Here is a 17,028-nt window from a genome sequence, read left to right as displayed (position 1 = left end):
CTTTACTTATAAATTAACTTGTTTATTGTCTGTCTCTCCCACCCTATTATGTAAACTCTATGTCATCAGGGACCTTGCCCGTTTCTTCACTACTTTATCTTTAATGCCTACATCATAGTAGATGCTTGGTAAACATATGTTGAATGAATAAATGGTAAATCTGAATTCAAATACCTATGTCATATGTGGACTTCAAATTTGTGTGGCATTTTAACATATTTTTGCACATAGCTTATGTGAGTATTATATCACCTGGACAAATGTTCTTTTTGGTAATTGTAGTGTTTTTTTTTTCCAGAGGACATTACAAGTTCTGCTACCTGACCTTGCTGCCAAAGCAAGCCCTGCAGCTTCTGCTCTCATTCGAACTTTAGGAAAACAACTAAATGTCAATCGTAGAGAGATTTTAATAAATAACTTCAAGTATATTTTTTCTCATTTGGTCTGTTCCTGTTCCAAGGATGAATTAGAACGTGCCCTTCATTATCTAAAGGTAATTGAATATTTATATATATTTTATACCCTTCTTTAAATTAGCATTAAAGGAGAGCTGCAGTAACATTCTTGTAGAGAGTGGGTAATGTATAGCCTATCCTAATGTAACATAAGTTCAAATGATATTATGTAAATAAACTTTGTCCTGGGCCTAGAGGGTTTATTAAATAGAAATATTATTTTGTTATTTTCTTTGATCATTTTTACCATAGTGGCAAATGATAATCATTCATTCATGGATCAGGTTCTCAGCTAATTTTATTTTAGAATTTTTTAATTGATTGGAACTAGATGTTGAGTAATGATATGCAAGTAATTATAGCTATAGGAAGAGGCAGTTTCCTTCAAGTACAGTATAATGTTAGCATTTATTTTATTTAGTGCAGATTATAATTTGGCTCAGTTTCTTGTTAGTTTTTAAATTTAAAATTATAGCTTGTGCATCTTTTTGGTGTCATATTAGCAATGGTAGTTTTGAAGAATATGAGACTATATGGGAACAGAAGAACTGGTATGATATGCATGTGTGACTTTACTATTTCCTTTGTTAATTTATTTCATGTGTTTCATGACATGCCAGCAATAGATCTCTTTTCACATGAGAGTTATTGAATAGGGAGTATATTTATTTATTATGAGAAAGATAATCTCTATCATAAAGGTGGAATAATAATAAGTATTTATTGAGTGCTTACTACAGATCAGAAACTTTGCTAAACACTTTATCATTTCACTCATTGTTGCCTAATGAGAGAAAAATACTATTACTTTTCTATTTTATAGATGAGGAAACTAAGGCAGAGAGAGGTCAGATGAGGTAACTTGTTCAAGTCACAGCACAACTAATAAGTGACAAATCTGGAATTTAAATCCCATCAGTCTGACTGGAAAGGCTGTACTCTAAGCTTCTGTGCTGTATCTTCTTAGGGATCATGTGTGTATGAATAATGAGTTGATGGCATTTTAAGACCTGATAGAAAACTAGGACTTTCTTTTTAAATTTTATTTCCTAATAAAATCTGATCATTTCTCTTCATTACGTATAGTCCATGGGAGACCTACCAGAAGAGAACAAAATTAGAATAATTTTCCATTGCCGTTAAAAAATATCATTAGTAAATCTTATCTCCTAGTCTAGAGCTCCTGATTTATGAATAGAGTATTAAAAATTAATATTCTTATTTTCATGATGTTAGTATGGAGAAAAAAGGTTAAATTTTAAAAATGTGTCTTTGGATTAGAATGAAACAGATATTGAACTGGGGAGCTTGTTGAGACAAGATTTCCAAGGATTGCATAACGAATTATTGCTGCGTATTGGAGAACATTATCAACAAGTTTTCAATGGTTTGTCAATACTTGCCTCATTTGCATCTAGTGATGATCCATATCAGGGCCCAAAAGATATCATATCACCTGAACTAATGGTAAGGAATATGTTCTATGGGTTTTTTCGTTCCTTTTTCTAGCTGAATTATGAAATTGGAAAAACAAGTGTTTTGTGTATTTTCAAATGCTAGAGTTTAGTTTAAATTTTAAATTGTGATTTTTATTTTGTGTGTTTTTTTAAAAATTATTTTTAGGGAAAGGGGAAGGTGGGAGAAAGAGAGAAAGAGAGAGAAACATCAATGTGAGAGAGAAATATTGATTGGTTGTCTCTTCTGTGTGCCCTGACCAGGGACCAAACATGCATCCCAGGCATGTCCCCTGACTGGGAATTGAACCTGCAGCCTTTTGCTTTGCAGAATGATGCCCAACCAACTGATCCATAGCAGTCAGGGCTGGGATTTTTATTTTGAAAAGGGTGATCATTGAAATTGATGGTTACATCAAGGAATTAACAAACAATATATATTAGCATTGAAAAATACACATTTTTAAATGATTTGGATTGTATTTTTCACTGAAAAATAAAAAAAATATATTTTTCTTTACTACTTATGAACTGTAGATTGGACTACATTTGTGGCTTCCCCCAATTACTCCTTTCTTGGCACAACACATTAACCTTATCAGTTCTAACTATTGAGTATATTTAAATCCATTGTTAGATTTAAGGGAAGTTAGAGGATATGTTATCCCTTTTACCTTTCCCTATCTTAAATTTGTATCTGAAATCACTTTACTATCTAATTTTTTCATCTGAAAAAAATATAAAATATCTTTAGGCTTGTTATTCTTTTTCCCTTTTGATTGTCCTGATTCCTTCAAGAGACTCTCAAGATTATCAGCAATATACCTTGAGAAGTTTCTGTCTCTGCTTTCTCCTTTTCCATTCATTCATTATGAATTTTTCATTCATTAGCTCATTCTAGTCTAACTCTGTCCTCATTCTGCTGAACTTGTCAAGGTCAAAAACAGTCTTACTGCTGTCAAATCCAGTAGTGACTTCTCTTTTTCTATTTTATTCAACCTTTCAGTAGCATTCAGTGCAACTGATGATCCTTTCCTATATCCATCTATTTCCTTCAATCCATCTGTGATAACACATTTTCTTTTTTAAAAAATATATTTTATTGATTATGCTATTACAGTTGTCCCATTTTCCCCCTTCAATCCCCTCTACCCTGCATACCCCTTCCCACCTATGATAACACATTTTCTTGATTTGCTTCACTGTCCCCTCATTTTTAGTCTTTTTTTTTAGATTTTATTTATTTTATTTATTTTTAGAGACGGAAGGGAGGAAGAAAGAGAGAGAGAGAGAGAGAAACATCAATGTGCAGTTGCTGGGGGTTATGGCCTGCAACCCAGGCATGTGCCCTGACTGGGAATCGAACCTGCGACACTTTGGTTTGCAGCCCGTGCTCAATCCACTGAGCTACGCCAGCCAGGGCTCATTTTTAGTCTTTATTGGCTCTTTTCCTCTACTGTACTTTATCCTCTGAATGTTAGATTGATTTAAGACTATGTAATCGGTTGTTTTTCTCTATCAACATTCTCTCCCTAAATGAAAGAGAATCTGGTCTCATTTGACCCTTTGCTTTAGTATGATTTATATTTTGGTGATTTCATAGTTGAAGTTCCAGTCCAGACCTCTCCAGCATTTTGTACTTATGGATTTATACAAGTGAGGTCCTGGTAGGAAACAGATGGTACACACAAAAATCTTTAACTGAAAATAATTCAATTTAAGGGGGCTATTTTTATTGTCATTGGCAAAGTTAAGAGAATGAGCAGGGAATGTTAGGGAACCCAGGGACCACAAAACTTATGCTCCCATTAGTCCTGGGCAAGGATAAGAAGTGGTGTTACTAGAACCTGGTTGAGAGCTAAAACCATGGTATTGTGGGAGATCTCTCATTATAGGGGGATGTAGCCATTGGCAGAACCACCTCAAAACCTAGAAGGAGCAGAGCATTTAAACCCATGCTCTTTCCTCCTGCCCTTGGTTCCTCCATTGGTGTTCCCTGTTGACTAAATTCAGACGAAAGCCAGAGGGAAAGGGATGTTGAGTGATGAAATCTGGTAAGCCTTCCAGGCACAGAGCAGTGCAGAAAAGGGCAGCAAACGGATCTGAGGGTGAGAGAAAGTGGCAGACAGAGCTTATCCAACTTTCTCTTTGTCATCTCTGCTTGCCTATCTTATAGGCCTCTCAAACAAGTCTAAATATAACATGTCTAGTAAGAATCTTTATTTTCCCTTCCTAACCTATTTATCTCTTAGTCTTTCCTGTCTCAGGAAATGGTACCAATATTAACCTACTTGCTCAAATCAAGACCTGGGAATCAGTCATGAGCCCTCCATAAATCCTATCACATCTCTCTCCAAAATATATCTTTCCATCTCTGTTGTCACTACCCTCATACAAGTGACCATCATCTTTCTCTGGGATAACTGCAAAAACCTGCTACCTGTTCTCTGCCTTCACTCTTCCCTCTCTATATCTACATTCACTTATTTACACAGCATTCAAAGTGATCTTTGCACAACTTAAACTCGTATCATTCCCCTGCTGAAGTAAATTCCTTCTGTGGTTTTCATTGTTCTTTAAGTAAAATCTATAAAGCTATATGTGATTTTAGATATAACTTTCCACCTTCATGTTGTACAGCTCTTTTCTTCCTTTCTCACTGTCTTTCAGTATCTTTTAGCATCTATTAGCATGTCAAGCTTTTTCCTGCTTCATAGTCTTTACACTAGATAGTCTATTGGAATAATAATACTTAGAATAATCTGCTGGATCTTTCTCATTCTTTAGATCTCAGAGTTTCCAGATCACCCTATCTAAATTTCCTTATCCCAGTTCTACTCTATCATGTGATTATGTTGATTTCTATATAGTACTCATTGCAACCATATTTACATATTATTTAATGTCCTCCACTCATATTAGTAGGGAGAAAGTGACTTTGCTTATCTTGTTACACCCAAACCTGGCATAGTATTCTAGGTGTAGATAATAAACATTTGGTGTGTGGTAGATGAATGAATTATTTGTCTAATGCAAGGGCTTTAAAATTAGAATGTTTAAGCCCTGGCTGGCGTACCTCCGTGGGTTGAGCGCGGGCTGCAAACCAAAGTGTCGCAGGTTCGATTCCCAGTCAGGGTACATGCCTGGGTTGCAGGCCATAACCCCCAGCAACTGCACATTGATGTTTCTCTCTCTCTCTTTCTCCCTCCCTTCCCTCTCTAAAAATAAATAAATAAAATCTTTAAAAAAGATGAAAAGTATTTTTAAAAAATTAGAATGTTGACATAGACTATGTAAGTATCATCTATGTCTCCTTGTTACTTTAAGAAGCAGGATCTGGTACCATGTGATTATGGATTATTAAGCCTAAAAATAAGTCTTAATCCAAATCATAAGTTTGCAAATTACATGTAATTCAAGATTGAAAGACAGATGATTCTCTGTACTTGGCAAGAGAAAAGTTTATCCCAGCATCTAATCTGGAGAGACATGTTGGATACCTAACTTCTTTTCTACTATGTGCTAGTACACATCCTCCAATCCTGTCCCTCCCCTTGGCAGTGTATGTAACCTGGGAATCCCGAAATCAGGTGCCTCACCATCAAGCAATGCAACTTTCTTTCAGAGTTAGAAAATACTTTAATTGCTGCTCTTCCACAGTTCTTTTTCTTTTTCCTGCCTGTATATAAAGAATTTGAAAGAGAGGAATATTTTTTTGCAGATTACTGACATTCGCAGTTGTAATATTAACAATTTAATCTGTTTAACTCTTTACTGTAGTCTTCATGGTTGATGCATGTTATCTTAGTTAATTTCTACAACTCTATGTAGTAAGTGCTTTAATTGTTCCCATTTGAAAGAGTCAAAGGAGTTAAGTAACTCATTCAAAATCACATATTAGGAATTATCAAAATTGAGATTCAAACCCAGGTCTGATTGATGTAAAGCCCAAACTCTCTCCTTTAGGACCCTCTTTCAAGAAAGAATCCAAAGTGCTACATAGAGTCAGTGATACCTAGTCTGTATCTATTGATGTCCATAGCCTTCCATTACTTTGCCACTATTATTTTAGGGGATATTGATCCCTGTGTCAGACCATTGTTCTGGCAAGATACCTTTTTTTTCCAGCATAGATCTAAATGCTCTAGAATGACAGTCACTTATCTTTTCTTATTCTTAGGATAAATATTCTCTCTACTCTGAATTCTGATGTGAATCAGATCCTGAGGATCCCACCCCAGCCTAGTGCAGAATTCAAAAGCTCATGATTTCCACTTTTAAAGTATTTTTTATTGATTATACTATTACAGTTCTCCTAATTTTCCCCCTTTACCCCCCTCTGCCCTGTTCCCCCAACCCTCCAGCATTCTCCTCCCCCCAAGTTCATGTCCATGGGTCGTACACATAAGTTCCTTGAGTCCTCTGTTTCTTATACCATTTTTTATCTCTACCCATCCATTTTATGCCTACTAATTATGCTTCTTCCCTGTACCTTCTCCCCGCCATTCCTCCCTTCCCCCTCCCCACTGAAATCCCTCTACTCGATGTCCACCTCCCTGATTCTGTTCCTGTTCTAGTCATCTGCCCAGTTTTTGTTTTCATTGTTTTTCTTTTCTTTTAGGTTCATTAGGTTCATTTAGTTGTGAGGTTGTTGTCATTTTAGTGTTCATATTTTTGATCCTCTTTTTCCCAGATAAGTCCTTTCAACACTTTATATAATAATGGCTTGGTGATGATGAACTCCTTTAACCTGACTGTATCTGAGAAGCACTCCATCTGTGTACCCCCAGCCCACCATTCCAAGTGAAAGTTTTGCTGGACAGAGCAATCTGGGATGCAGGTTCCTGCCCTTCATGACTTCAAATACTTCTTTCTAGCACTCCCTGCCCTGCCACCTGCAAGGTCTCCCCTGAGAAATCAGCCGACAGCTCCATGGGCACCCCTCCATAGGCAACTCTCTCCCTTCTTCCTGCTTTTTCTAGGATTCTCTCTTTATTCTTAATTTTGGGTAACCTAATGGTGATATGCCTTGGTGTGTTCCTCCCTGAGTCCAACTTCCTTGGGACTCTCTGGGCTTCCTGGACTTCCTGGAAGTCTATTTCCTTTGCCAGATCTGGGAAGTTTTCCCTCACTATTTGTTCAAGTAAGTTTTCAATTTACTGCTGTTGTTCCTCTCCTTCCGGCACCCCCATGATTCAGATATTGGAATGTTTCAGGTTGTCCCAGAGGTTTGTAAGTCTCTTTTCACTTTTTTGAATTCTTGTTTCTTCATTCTGTTCCAGTTGGATGCTCATTCCATTCTCTTATTCCAAATCATTGCTTTGAGTCCTGGTTTCCTGTCACTGTTGGTTCCCTGAATATTTTGCTTTATTTCATTTTGGGTATCTTTCATTTGTTTTTTCATTTTTCAACCAAACTTAATCAGCTCTGTGAGCATTTTGATTACCAGGGCTTTAAATTCTCTATCAGTTAGGTTGTCTATCTCCTCATTGCTTAGTTCTCTTTCTGAGGTTTTGCTCTGTTCTTTCATTTGGGCCATATTTGTTTGTCTTGGCACACCTGATAAATTGTAAGGGGGCAGGGCCTTAGGCATTTACCTGGGCAGGGCAAACCTCTTTGCTGGCTGCCATGCTGCCTGTGGGGGAGGGGCCAGAAAGGGAACAATGCAGCTCGCCTGCTTGTCTCTGGCGCACTTTCCAACTGACTCTCCTGTGAGACTGGGAGTTTTTCCCACCGAGGCCACTGCAGTAGTCCACAGTCAACTCTGAGTCTCAGTTTCCCCATAAGTTAGCCCCACCCTCGTAGCCTGCAGCCTAGCAGCAGCCAGTCTCGCCTGCCACATGTGCCGCCTAGCCATGGTTTTTCTGAATGCCCCAGAGCCGTCCACTGCCTTACCAGTCTGGTTGTTCTGATTGATTTTTTTCTTTAATTCCTTGGTTGTCGGAGTTCCATGCAGTTTGATTTTTGTGGTGCTTCTGATTGTTTATTGATTTTAGATTGGTCATAATCCTCTTTTAGGTTGTGTGAGGAAGTGAAGGGTTTCTACCTACGCCTCCATCTTGGCTGGAACTTTCAAAAGCTCATAATTTCCTTACATAGTACTGTTTAGTCATATTTTGTCATGGTGGTTACAAATGAATTTCACAAATTTTTAAAAATATTAGATGTGAAAATATATGCATTTGGAGAAACTTAATTCACCAGGTGTCTATTTCTGTTATACTAGGTAAAATAGAAATGATGCTAGTTAAATAATTAAATTTTTGGTTTATGGAATTTGATCTGTTTAAAATGTGTATAATACCTGTTTTATATTTTCTTTCCTTAGGCTGATTATTTGCAGCCCAAGTTGTTGGGCATTTTGGCCTTTTTTAACATGCAGTTACTGAGCTCCAGTGTTGGCATTGAAGATAAGAAAATGGTAGGTAGTGATAGTTGAGTCTCAAAGTGCTGGAATAAAATTTATATAGAATATGTAGGAGACATGATTTCTGATAGTATCTACAAACATTCAAAGACAAGAAATAATAAAACATGATATTCTGTATTGCTGAACAACTTGTAAAAGCTATTGGGGAGTCTTAAAGGAGGAATTGTATCATTACAGTGTGTGTGTGTGTGTTTTTTTAATAAGGATGGAAAGCCTAACCCAAACTGACTTAAAGGAATTTGTTGGCCCTGAAACTAAAACTAGAGGGATAATATAGCTTTGGGTATTGCTTGATTTTGGACACAGTATTCTCAGAATTAATTTCTTAGCTTGAATTCCCCTGGATTGGCTATATGCTAAAGTGCCAGGTGATGGCCCCAGAAGTTTCAATCTCACGTTATCACAACATCTAGTTCAATGGGCAAAAGAGACCAACAATTACTGATAGACAAAAAAAAGTTGCATAGTTGAATGTATTGGTCCACATTAGCCTGATGTGGGTCATGGCCCATGGTGCTTTTGAAGACCGAAAATGCTAGGTCATCTTTAGCGAGTAAAGTAACTTCAGTTATTTGTCAGTTTATGTTTAAATGCATTAGGCACAGTAAAGTTTCATTATGATTGCTATAACAATTGGTCACCACTGGAAATTTTTGTCCACAGATTATGTTAGAAGTTTAAATATTGATTTGCTTTCTATCTCTGCAGTCTGTAAAATTATAGTAAAAATCCATGAGTAGAATTTTCAGTCTGAATTATCCTTGTCTTAATAACCTTAAGGAGTTTTTAAAGACATGATACAATATTAAATTCTTTAAACTTAAGCAACCAGTACTTGTTCTTTTATGTTAATAGGTAAATTTAATTTCCCAAGCAACTTCCAGTTCATCTACATGGAATCTTTCTTATTGTTGTCCCAAGTGAGAGAATCTCTTTTCTTAGAAAACTAGAGTTTGTTTCAAACCATAAAGAGCTTGCTTGTTTTGGCATATAATTAAAGTTGACTAGAGAATTTCTTTACCCCTTCATTAGAATCTGGAGTTGTTGATACAAGTCTGATTTTGTGTTTCACATACAATAGAATATATGTATCATTTTCTGGGTATAGCATCAGTACTTATTTGTTTTACTAAATTCAAAGTATCTTGAATTTAGTATCATTAGGATGAAAATGTATGTATTGCATAGCAGTTTGGGATGGAGATGAAGAAAATTAAACAATAGGTGTTTTTTTTTTAATCCTCACCTGAAGATATCGTTATTGATTTTAGAAAGAAACAAGGGAGAGAGGGGTTAAGAAAAAGAGAGGGAGGGAGGGAAGGAAGGAAAGAATGAACGCGGCCGATTTGAGAGAGAAACATTGATCTGTTATCCCCCTTACATGCCTCAGAACCTGCTACTTAGGTATGTGCCCCGACCACTCATTCAGCCCGCAGCCTTTTGGTGCATTGGGGCGACACTTCAACTAGCCAAGCCCCACAGCCAGGGCAGGTATTATATTCTTAATAAATTTGAAGATCAGTGGCCAGAGGACCACTAGGACTAAGATAACAAATCACCTTCAAGGGAAAAAAAATACAAAACAGAACTCGTATTTTTCAAACTTTTAATTCCTACCTAAGAAGTTGGACAAAATGAACTCGCCAACATTCATTAGGCCCCGTGTGCCAGAGAATAGATAACTACTCTGAAATAAGGGTGGGATGTACTTTTCTTTATGGCTCCTCTCCTCTCGTCATCTTGTTTATAGGCTTTATTTTAAAGCCCTACTTAACTTTTTAGGCCTTGAACAGTTTGATGTCCTTGATGAAGTTGATGGGACCCAAACATGTCAGTTCGGTCAGGGTGAAGATGATGACAACACTGAGAACCGGCCTTCGATTCAAGGATGATTTTCCTGAATTGTGTTGCAGGTGATATTTCACGGGGGCACTGACTTGAATCCTTATCTCTTAGAGGGAAATTGGGTTCAAATCATAAATAGTGAAGATAGAAAGGCTATTTGTATTGAAAAGGAATGTGTTTACTTCCTTAAAACCATTTTACTATGAAGTCTTTTAACATACTGAGAAATAGAATAGTGTTGTGAATCTCTACACACCCATTTCTCAACCTCAGCAGTTATCAACATTGCTAATCTTATGTAATCTTCCACCTGCACTGTTTTTGTTAGTTGAAATGTTTTAAAGAAAACCTCAGTATTACATTATTGTACTTGTAAATATCTCAGATGTAACTATCATGAGTTATTATACTTAATAGGAATTCTTTAATATCATCTAAACTCATTCTATATTCAGATTTCCCCAATTGTTTCAAAAATGTTTTTCCCAAAGATGTTGGTTTGTTTGAATCAGAATCCAAATAAGGTGCACATTTGTTTGGTACCTTAAGCATCTCTTATCAACAGATTTACTCCTTAAGTCCCCTCTTCACATTACTTTTAGGCCATAGAGATTTGTAGGGTTTTGCTGATTAGTAATCTAATATAAATATTACTGCTAACAGTAATGCAGTTTACTGAATGCAGTTTGAACTTCTTGGAGGTTCTACTTGTCCTTAGACTGTAAGTTATTGTAGATGTACAGTCAGAATAATATGTTTTAAAGTCATGTGAAATAACTGTTTTCTGTGCAGGTACCACTAAGTTAGGTTTATTCATTTCATTTTGTTTAAAGTTTTTAGAGATTGTTTTTACCCTTTATTTTATTAAATTTCAAAATCATATAACACATTTACGTTGTCCCAAATTAAAATTTGTTTTAAAGTCCACTCAGAGAATCTAGTTTCCATGCTTGAAGTCTGCGGGTTTCTATTTCTATTAATTTTCGTATAACCCCCTTTCTAAAAATGTAAGCAAATGCATACACACTCACACATATATTTTTTCATATTAACCTTGCCCCAAAAGGTAGCATACTATAAGCACTGTTTTCACCTTCTTTTTTTGACTTAATAAATTATTTGAGTATACGGTGCTGATCTTTATTCCATTTTTATAGATATCTTGTAATTTTATTGTAAAATGAATAAAATTTAATTCTTGTAAATTTATTTCTTGTAATTTTATTGTATTTACTTATTGTATAAGATATCTTGTATCATTATTATTTAGCTAATAACTCATTGATGAAGCTTTACAAATAATAAAAATAGTAAACTTTTAACTTTAATTTGTTTTTTTTCATAGAGCTTGGGACTGCTTTGTTCGTTGCCTGGATCATGCTTATCTAGGCTCCCTTCTTAGTCATGTAATTGTAGCTTTGTTACCTCTCATACATATCCAGCCTAAAGAAACTGCAGCTATATTTCACTACCTCATAATTGAAAACAGGTATTGTAACCAAAATTGTTAATAAAGATAGCAAGCAACTTTTTATTACTGTATTTTTATGTCTCAAGGTATTAGGATTACTTACTATTGATAATGTGGAAACTGTTCATATTCTTTTTTATTCTACTTTCAATTTTTTTATTTTTTAAATATATTTTATTGATTATGCTATTACAGTTATCCCAATTTTTCCCCTTTTTCCTCCTTCTACTCAGTACCCCCCATTCTCTCTGGCAACCCCCCTATCCCCCTTAGTTCATGTCCATGGGTTGTACATACAAGTTCTTTGGCTTCTATATTTCCTATACTGTTCTTAACATCCCCCTGTCTATTCTGTACCTACCTATTTGTACTTCTTAATGTCTGCATCTTTTACCCCGTTTTCCCCCTTCCCAACTGATAACCCTCCAAGTGATCTCCATATTTATGATTCTGTTTCTGTTCTGCTAGTTTGCTTAGTTTGTTTTTTAGATTCAATTGTTGATCATTGTGAATTTATTGTCATTTTAATGTTCATACTTTTGGTCTTCTTTTTCTTAAATAAGTCCCTTTAACATTTCATATAATAATGGCTTAAATTTAGAGTTCACCAATAAACAAAAGTAATTGACGTACGTGAAGACAATACATATTGAACTGATGCTATTTCAGTTGTAACATGGCTTCCATTATAATAATTTTAAATTAATTAGTAGGTCAGCAACTCAATTATTTTTCATCAATTTTGAAAAAAGGTGGGGTAAATTTACCTTTCTTCTCACAGTTAAAAGGCAGATAGTTGAGTACCATGATATTCACTTACTTTCTATAGCTTATATTAATTGAAACTCTTACTACTTCAGTAGATTACCTTTCAAACCAGTTCCCTTCATTTAAGCTTTTATATGTTTTATATCATTCATATTTAAAAGTATTTGTTTATTTGTATCATTCTAGCATAGAGATATTTTGTGGTTCTCCATTTCCTAACCGACAAATTCCAAATTGCTTGTCTTGACCTTAAAGGCTTTTCAAAATCTGGCCACATTTTTTTTCTTAAAATCCTTTCCCAAGATTTTCTAAAATAGGCACTAGGCTGTTACCAATCCAGGTGCTTTTGCAAGAACAGACATTATTCCTTTCTATTTTTAGTATTCACTGCAGGTACTTTTCAGCCTAGCATGTCTTCCTATACATTTAAAAATTACTTCCATTTTTGCACTTCTTGTGTATCATGGTTCATTTCTTTCTGAAAAGTTAGCATTTAAGTACTACTTATATACTGTTGCTGTTCTCATTACTGTATTTTGCTGTGTATAATGTGCACCTACGTTCTTGGCCCAAACTTTCAGAAAAAAACTGTTTAATTTTAATTTTTTAATTCTATTTTTTATTTATTTATATTTAGAAACAAAACTGATTATCATATTCCAGGGTATTATTTTGTATATGGATTTGGTTGTTGCTTTCTACAGTTACGCTTTTAATGCATAAGTATAAATAAAAGAATTAAACACATTTATATAGATACAGAATTAGTACTACTCATGTAAAATGTGCATCCTTACTTTCCCCTCAAAATTTTGGGCAAAAATGTGTACATTATACAGGGTAAAAAATGGCAATTATTAGTAACTGTCCAATTAGGGAGAAAATACAGAAGTAAAGGCTAATGTAGTTTTTTTTAATTAAATTTTTATTTTTGATATTTTGTGCATGGACATAGTATCAAACAGCATAATCACTGATCTAGATCACTTTTCAAATACTTTTTGGATTATCATACAAAATAGTATATCTTTGCTGTTTATTATAAAGGAATCATTTCTCTACCTTTTTCATATCATTAAAAAATTCTCCACAAATAACAAGAAATACCTACTGATACATGAAACAATATGAATAAATAGCAAAGTTATATACTAATTCAAAGAAGATAGACAAAAGTGAGTATATACTGTACAATTTTATTTATATAAAATACTGAAAAACTCAAATAATCTGTACTGAAACAAAGGAGATCAGTGGTTGCCTGGGGAGGGAGGGGATAAGTGGGAGGGAGAGCTGTGGTAATGATTTCATGAACATATAGATATATCAAAACATAAAATTGTATACTTCTAATATGTACACTTTACATTTCTATGTCAATAAAGCTGTTAAAAAATGAAAAAAATTCTCTCACTCAGTGCTAGATAGAAGATCTTTAGCTCTGTGAATGAAGGAATTATTTCAGCTTTCTTTATTGTTACAAACTCAGCGTCTAGCATATAGTAACACGTAGTAGTTACTTATGCAGGTTTGTTGCATGAGTTAATGAAGACTAGAATTTAAAAACATTTTATTTGGGCCCAGAAGGATTAGAGTATTATATTTGAAGCAAATTAAAAGTTGTTGCTCAATAGGAGTTGACTTTTTCTCTAAAATTCTTTAGGAGAGTTTATTTTGGAGTTGGCTTGTCTATCTATTGCTGCATTACAAAACACTCCAAAACATAGTATCTTAAAAAGATGAGCACTTTACTCATAAATTTGCAATCTGGGCTGTGTTCAGCTGGTTGATTCCTTGGCTGGTCTTGTGAATGGTCATTGGGATGACTGCAGTCAGCCTCCTTGTAGACTTGGCTTGACTTCTCCCCTTTTCCCTGTAATCTCAGAGCCTTTCTTTCCATATAGCCTCTCCATGTGCATGTAATCTCTTCTTGTTGGTGGCCAGACTTCTTATGTGGTGACACAGGATTCTTATGAGCACAGACCCAGCCAGAAGTTGTCAGACTTTTTTAACATTTAGGCCCCAAACTGGGCACAGCATCTCTTTTGCCATATTGTTTGTTAAAGCAGGTCATACACCAAGCACAAATTAAAGATTTAGTGAATATGCATGGATATGTGTACCACGAAGTACAGTTTATTTACAGCCACTAGTGTAATAGACTGCCACAGGGTTATTTTCTTTTCTTAGGTGTGATTATTTGCCACTATTAATTAGCTGAGCATCCTAGACATGGTTAGGAAGAACACTTTCAATGTCAATAATAATCTGGTACTTTTAAATATGCATTAAGTTGGCTGTAGTTTCAGTTTCTGCTTTATATATTTTTAGTGTGCATTCTCTTTGCAAATAATTCTTTTTCTTCCAACTGACTATTAGGGATGCTGTACAAGATTTTCTTCATGAAATATATTTTTTACCTGACCATCTAGAATTAAAAAAGATAAAGGCAGTTCTACAGGAATACAGAAAGGTATTTAATTCTTTTATTTATGGTTTAGGAGATCATTGACACAAAATTATTCCCAAGTTCCAATATATTGAAAGGGATTCTTTAGAATCATATCTAGGGAGAACATAGTCATTCTTTTTTTTTCAATCCTCACCCAAGGATACATTTATTGGTTTTAGAGAGAAAGGCAGAGAGAGAGAGAGAAACTTTAATGTGAGAGAGAAACATCGATCACTTGCTTCCTGTACCCTTCCTGACCAGGGATCAAACGCACAACCTAGTATGTACCCTGACCAGGGATTGAACTCGCAACCTTTCGGTGTGCGGGACAATGCTCCACCCAGCCAGGGCTATAGTCATATTCTGATGGCTAACTTCTGGTGACTAGATAATCCTATCATGAATCATGATTTTTAGAAGGCAGTTTTAGCATTTAGGTCAAAGATATAGTAGCATCAAATAGAACACAGAGCAAAAAATACATTTCTTGTGCCTTGACTACCTAGGTCAATGTGTCCTACTTATAGTCCCCCAAACAAGAAGCTACCATAATTGCATGCCCTGAATAAAGAAGGAAAAGCTGTAGTATGATGCTAATTATGCTTGCTATAAACTATGGTATGGAAATTCAGATCTTACTGAAGGGCAGTAATCTACAGTTCCATCATCTTGAAGTCCAGTGAACTCTGAAGTCATGAAAATATTAATGGTGGTTCTATAGAATTTTAGGGCAGCAAGTGGGATATCTGACTTTGGGTTGTGGTAACAGAGGTATTTACTAAAGACCCCATGATTTGTTCTGAAGGCCATATGTCTTTAATGGGTAATTCATCGTAATCATAAGAAAATAGGTGGTCAAGTAAGGAAGAGGTGAATTATGTGCATAATCTGTAGACCTGGTTCAAGGCTATGTAGCCCTTTGTAAGTTAAGGGAAACTTGTGTATCTTACCAAGAAAGATTTCTTTAAGATAAGTAAATTCTTATTTAGATGAAAAATGTATTTCTCCAGCTTTAAAGATTTTAAAATGAAATCCTTTTCCCTGAGATTTACTAAAAATGACCTATACTATACTAGGGGAGAGATGAAAATTACATTTTAAAACTGCTTTTAATAAGGGTAAAATTTAACTACTTTAATGATAACTCTAGAGGGATTCTAGGCCTTCCAAATGGTTCCTGAAGTTAATTATTAGGTGTATCTCTCTGTGCTCTTTATATAGGAAACATCTGAGAGTACTGATCTTCAGACAACTCTTCAGCTATCTATGAAAGCAATTCAACATGAAAATGTGGATGTTCGTATTCATGCTCTAACAAGCTTGAAGGAAACCTTGTATAAAAATCAGGTATGCTAAGATATAATGAAAAAGCTGTAAGAAAAGAAAGTTGGAATTTAAAGACAAGAGGACAGATTAGTGTATTTGCTTGAGACTCAGTAGGCTCAATGAAAAAAAATGATTTTTATTTTATCTAGATTATTAGATCTGACTTAGAATCAGTAATCCATGCCTTTGAATCTGAATATCAGTGATTTGCAGGTTTGTTTGTTTTTTTAAATGTCTTTGAAGGGTCATGATTTGATGGTTATATTTTGGGTTCTATATCTTCCTGAGTAAGAGTGTATGTGTCTGAACAGCAGCAGTTTATGTGATTCTTCTCATGTAATTTCTTACAGATATCTGTCATGTAAAATTTTAGTAATTTTGCCATTTTGTATTTTAACTGAATTTATTAGTTTTGTTGAAGCTAAACTTTTAAGTTTACTTTTTCATGGGATCAGTGAACTTTATTCTTTCTTTGTCAGTATAATGTAGATTATCCCTTATCTTGATGGCAGTGAGAACTGAATTTAAAAGACCAGATCATTATAAATCTATAAAATTGAGAAATCTGAGGTACTTATTTTTGTATATCAAGAACCTATATAATAGGATGTGAGAGTCCAAGACCCTCATGAGTTAGTGTTATGTTTGTTTTCATGATAGAAGGAAGCATTTACTTAGGACAAAAGATATACATGATGGTAATGGGTACATGCTTCTGGGTCATTGAGCTGATATAAACAATGTGGGGAGGAGCCAGTGTGGAGATGATCCTACTGTTGCGGAAAATCACTTTCACACGTGGAGAGATAACAAAGCACAAATTTTAT

General features: G+C 35.0%; 1 protein-coding gene across 1 annotated transcript in view; it reads left to right on the top strand.

Annotated features, from left to right (window-relative positions):
• The window catches only part of ATR (ATR serine/threonine kinase), a 130,685-nt gene that overhangs the window by 31,138 nt on the left and 82,519 nt on the right, over nt 1-17,028 (top strand). The window contains exons 15-21 of the mRNA XM_045851350.1: nt 299-493; nt 1,737-1,922; nt 8,238-8,330; nt 10,122-10,252; nt 11,530-11,673; nt 14,803-14,896; nt 16,097-16,222. Coding sequence (XP_045707306.1) covers nt 299-493; nt 1,737-1,922; nt 8,238-8,330; nt 10,122-10,252; nt 11,530-11,673; nt 14,803-14,896; nt 16,097-16,222 — 969 coding nt within the window. The remainder of the gene's footprint in view (nt 1-298; nt 494-1,736; nt 1,923-8,237; nt 8,331-10,121; nt 10,253-11,529; nt 11,674-14,802; nt 14,897-16,096; nt 16,223-17,028) is intronic.

This window comes from Phyllostomus hastatus, unplaced genomic scaffold, assembly GCF_019186645.2.
Source record: "Phyllostomus hastatus isolate PE091 unplaced genomic scaffold, TTU_PhHast_1.1 phas_contig_86, whole genome shotgun sequence".
NCBI classification, from domain to species: domain Eukaryota; kingdom Metazoa; phylum Chordata; class Mammalia; order Chiroptera; family Phyllostomidae; genus Phyllostomus; species Phyllostomus hastatus.
Note: the sequence above shows the minus strand (reverse complement) of the source record. Positions and strands in the feature narration are given on the sequence as shown.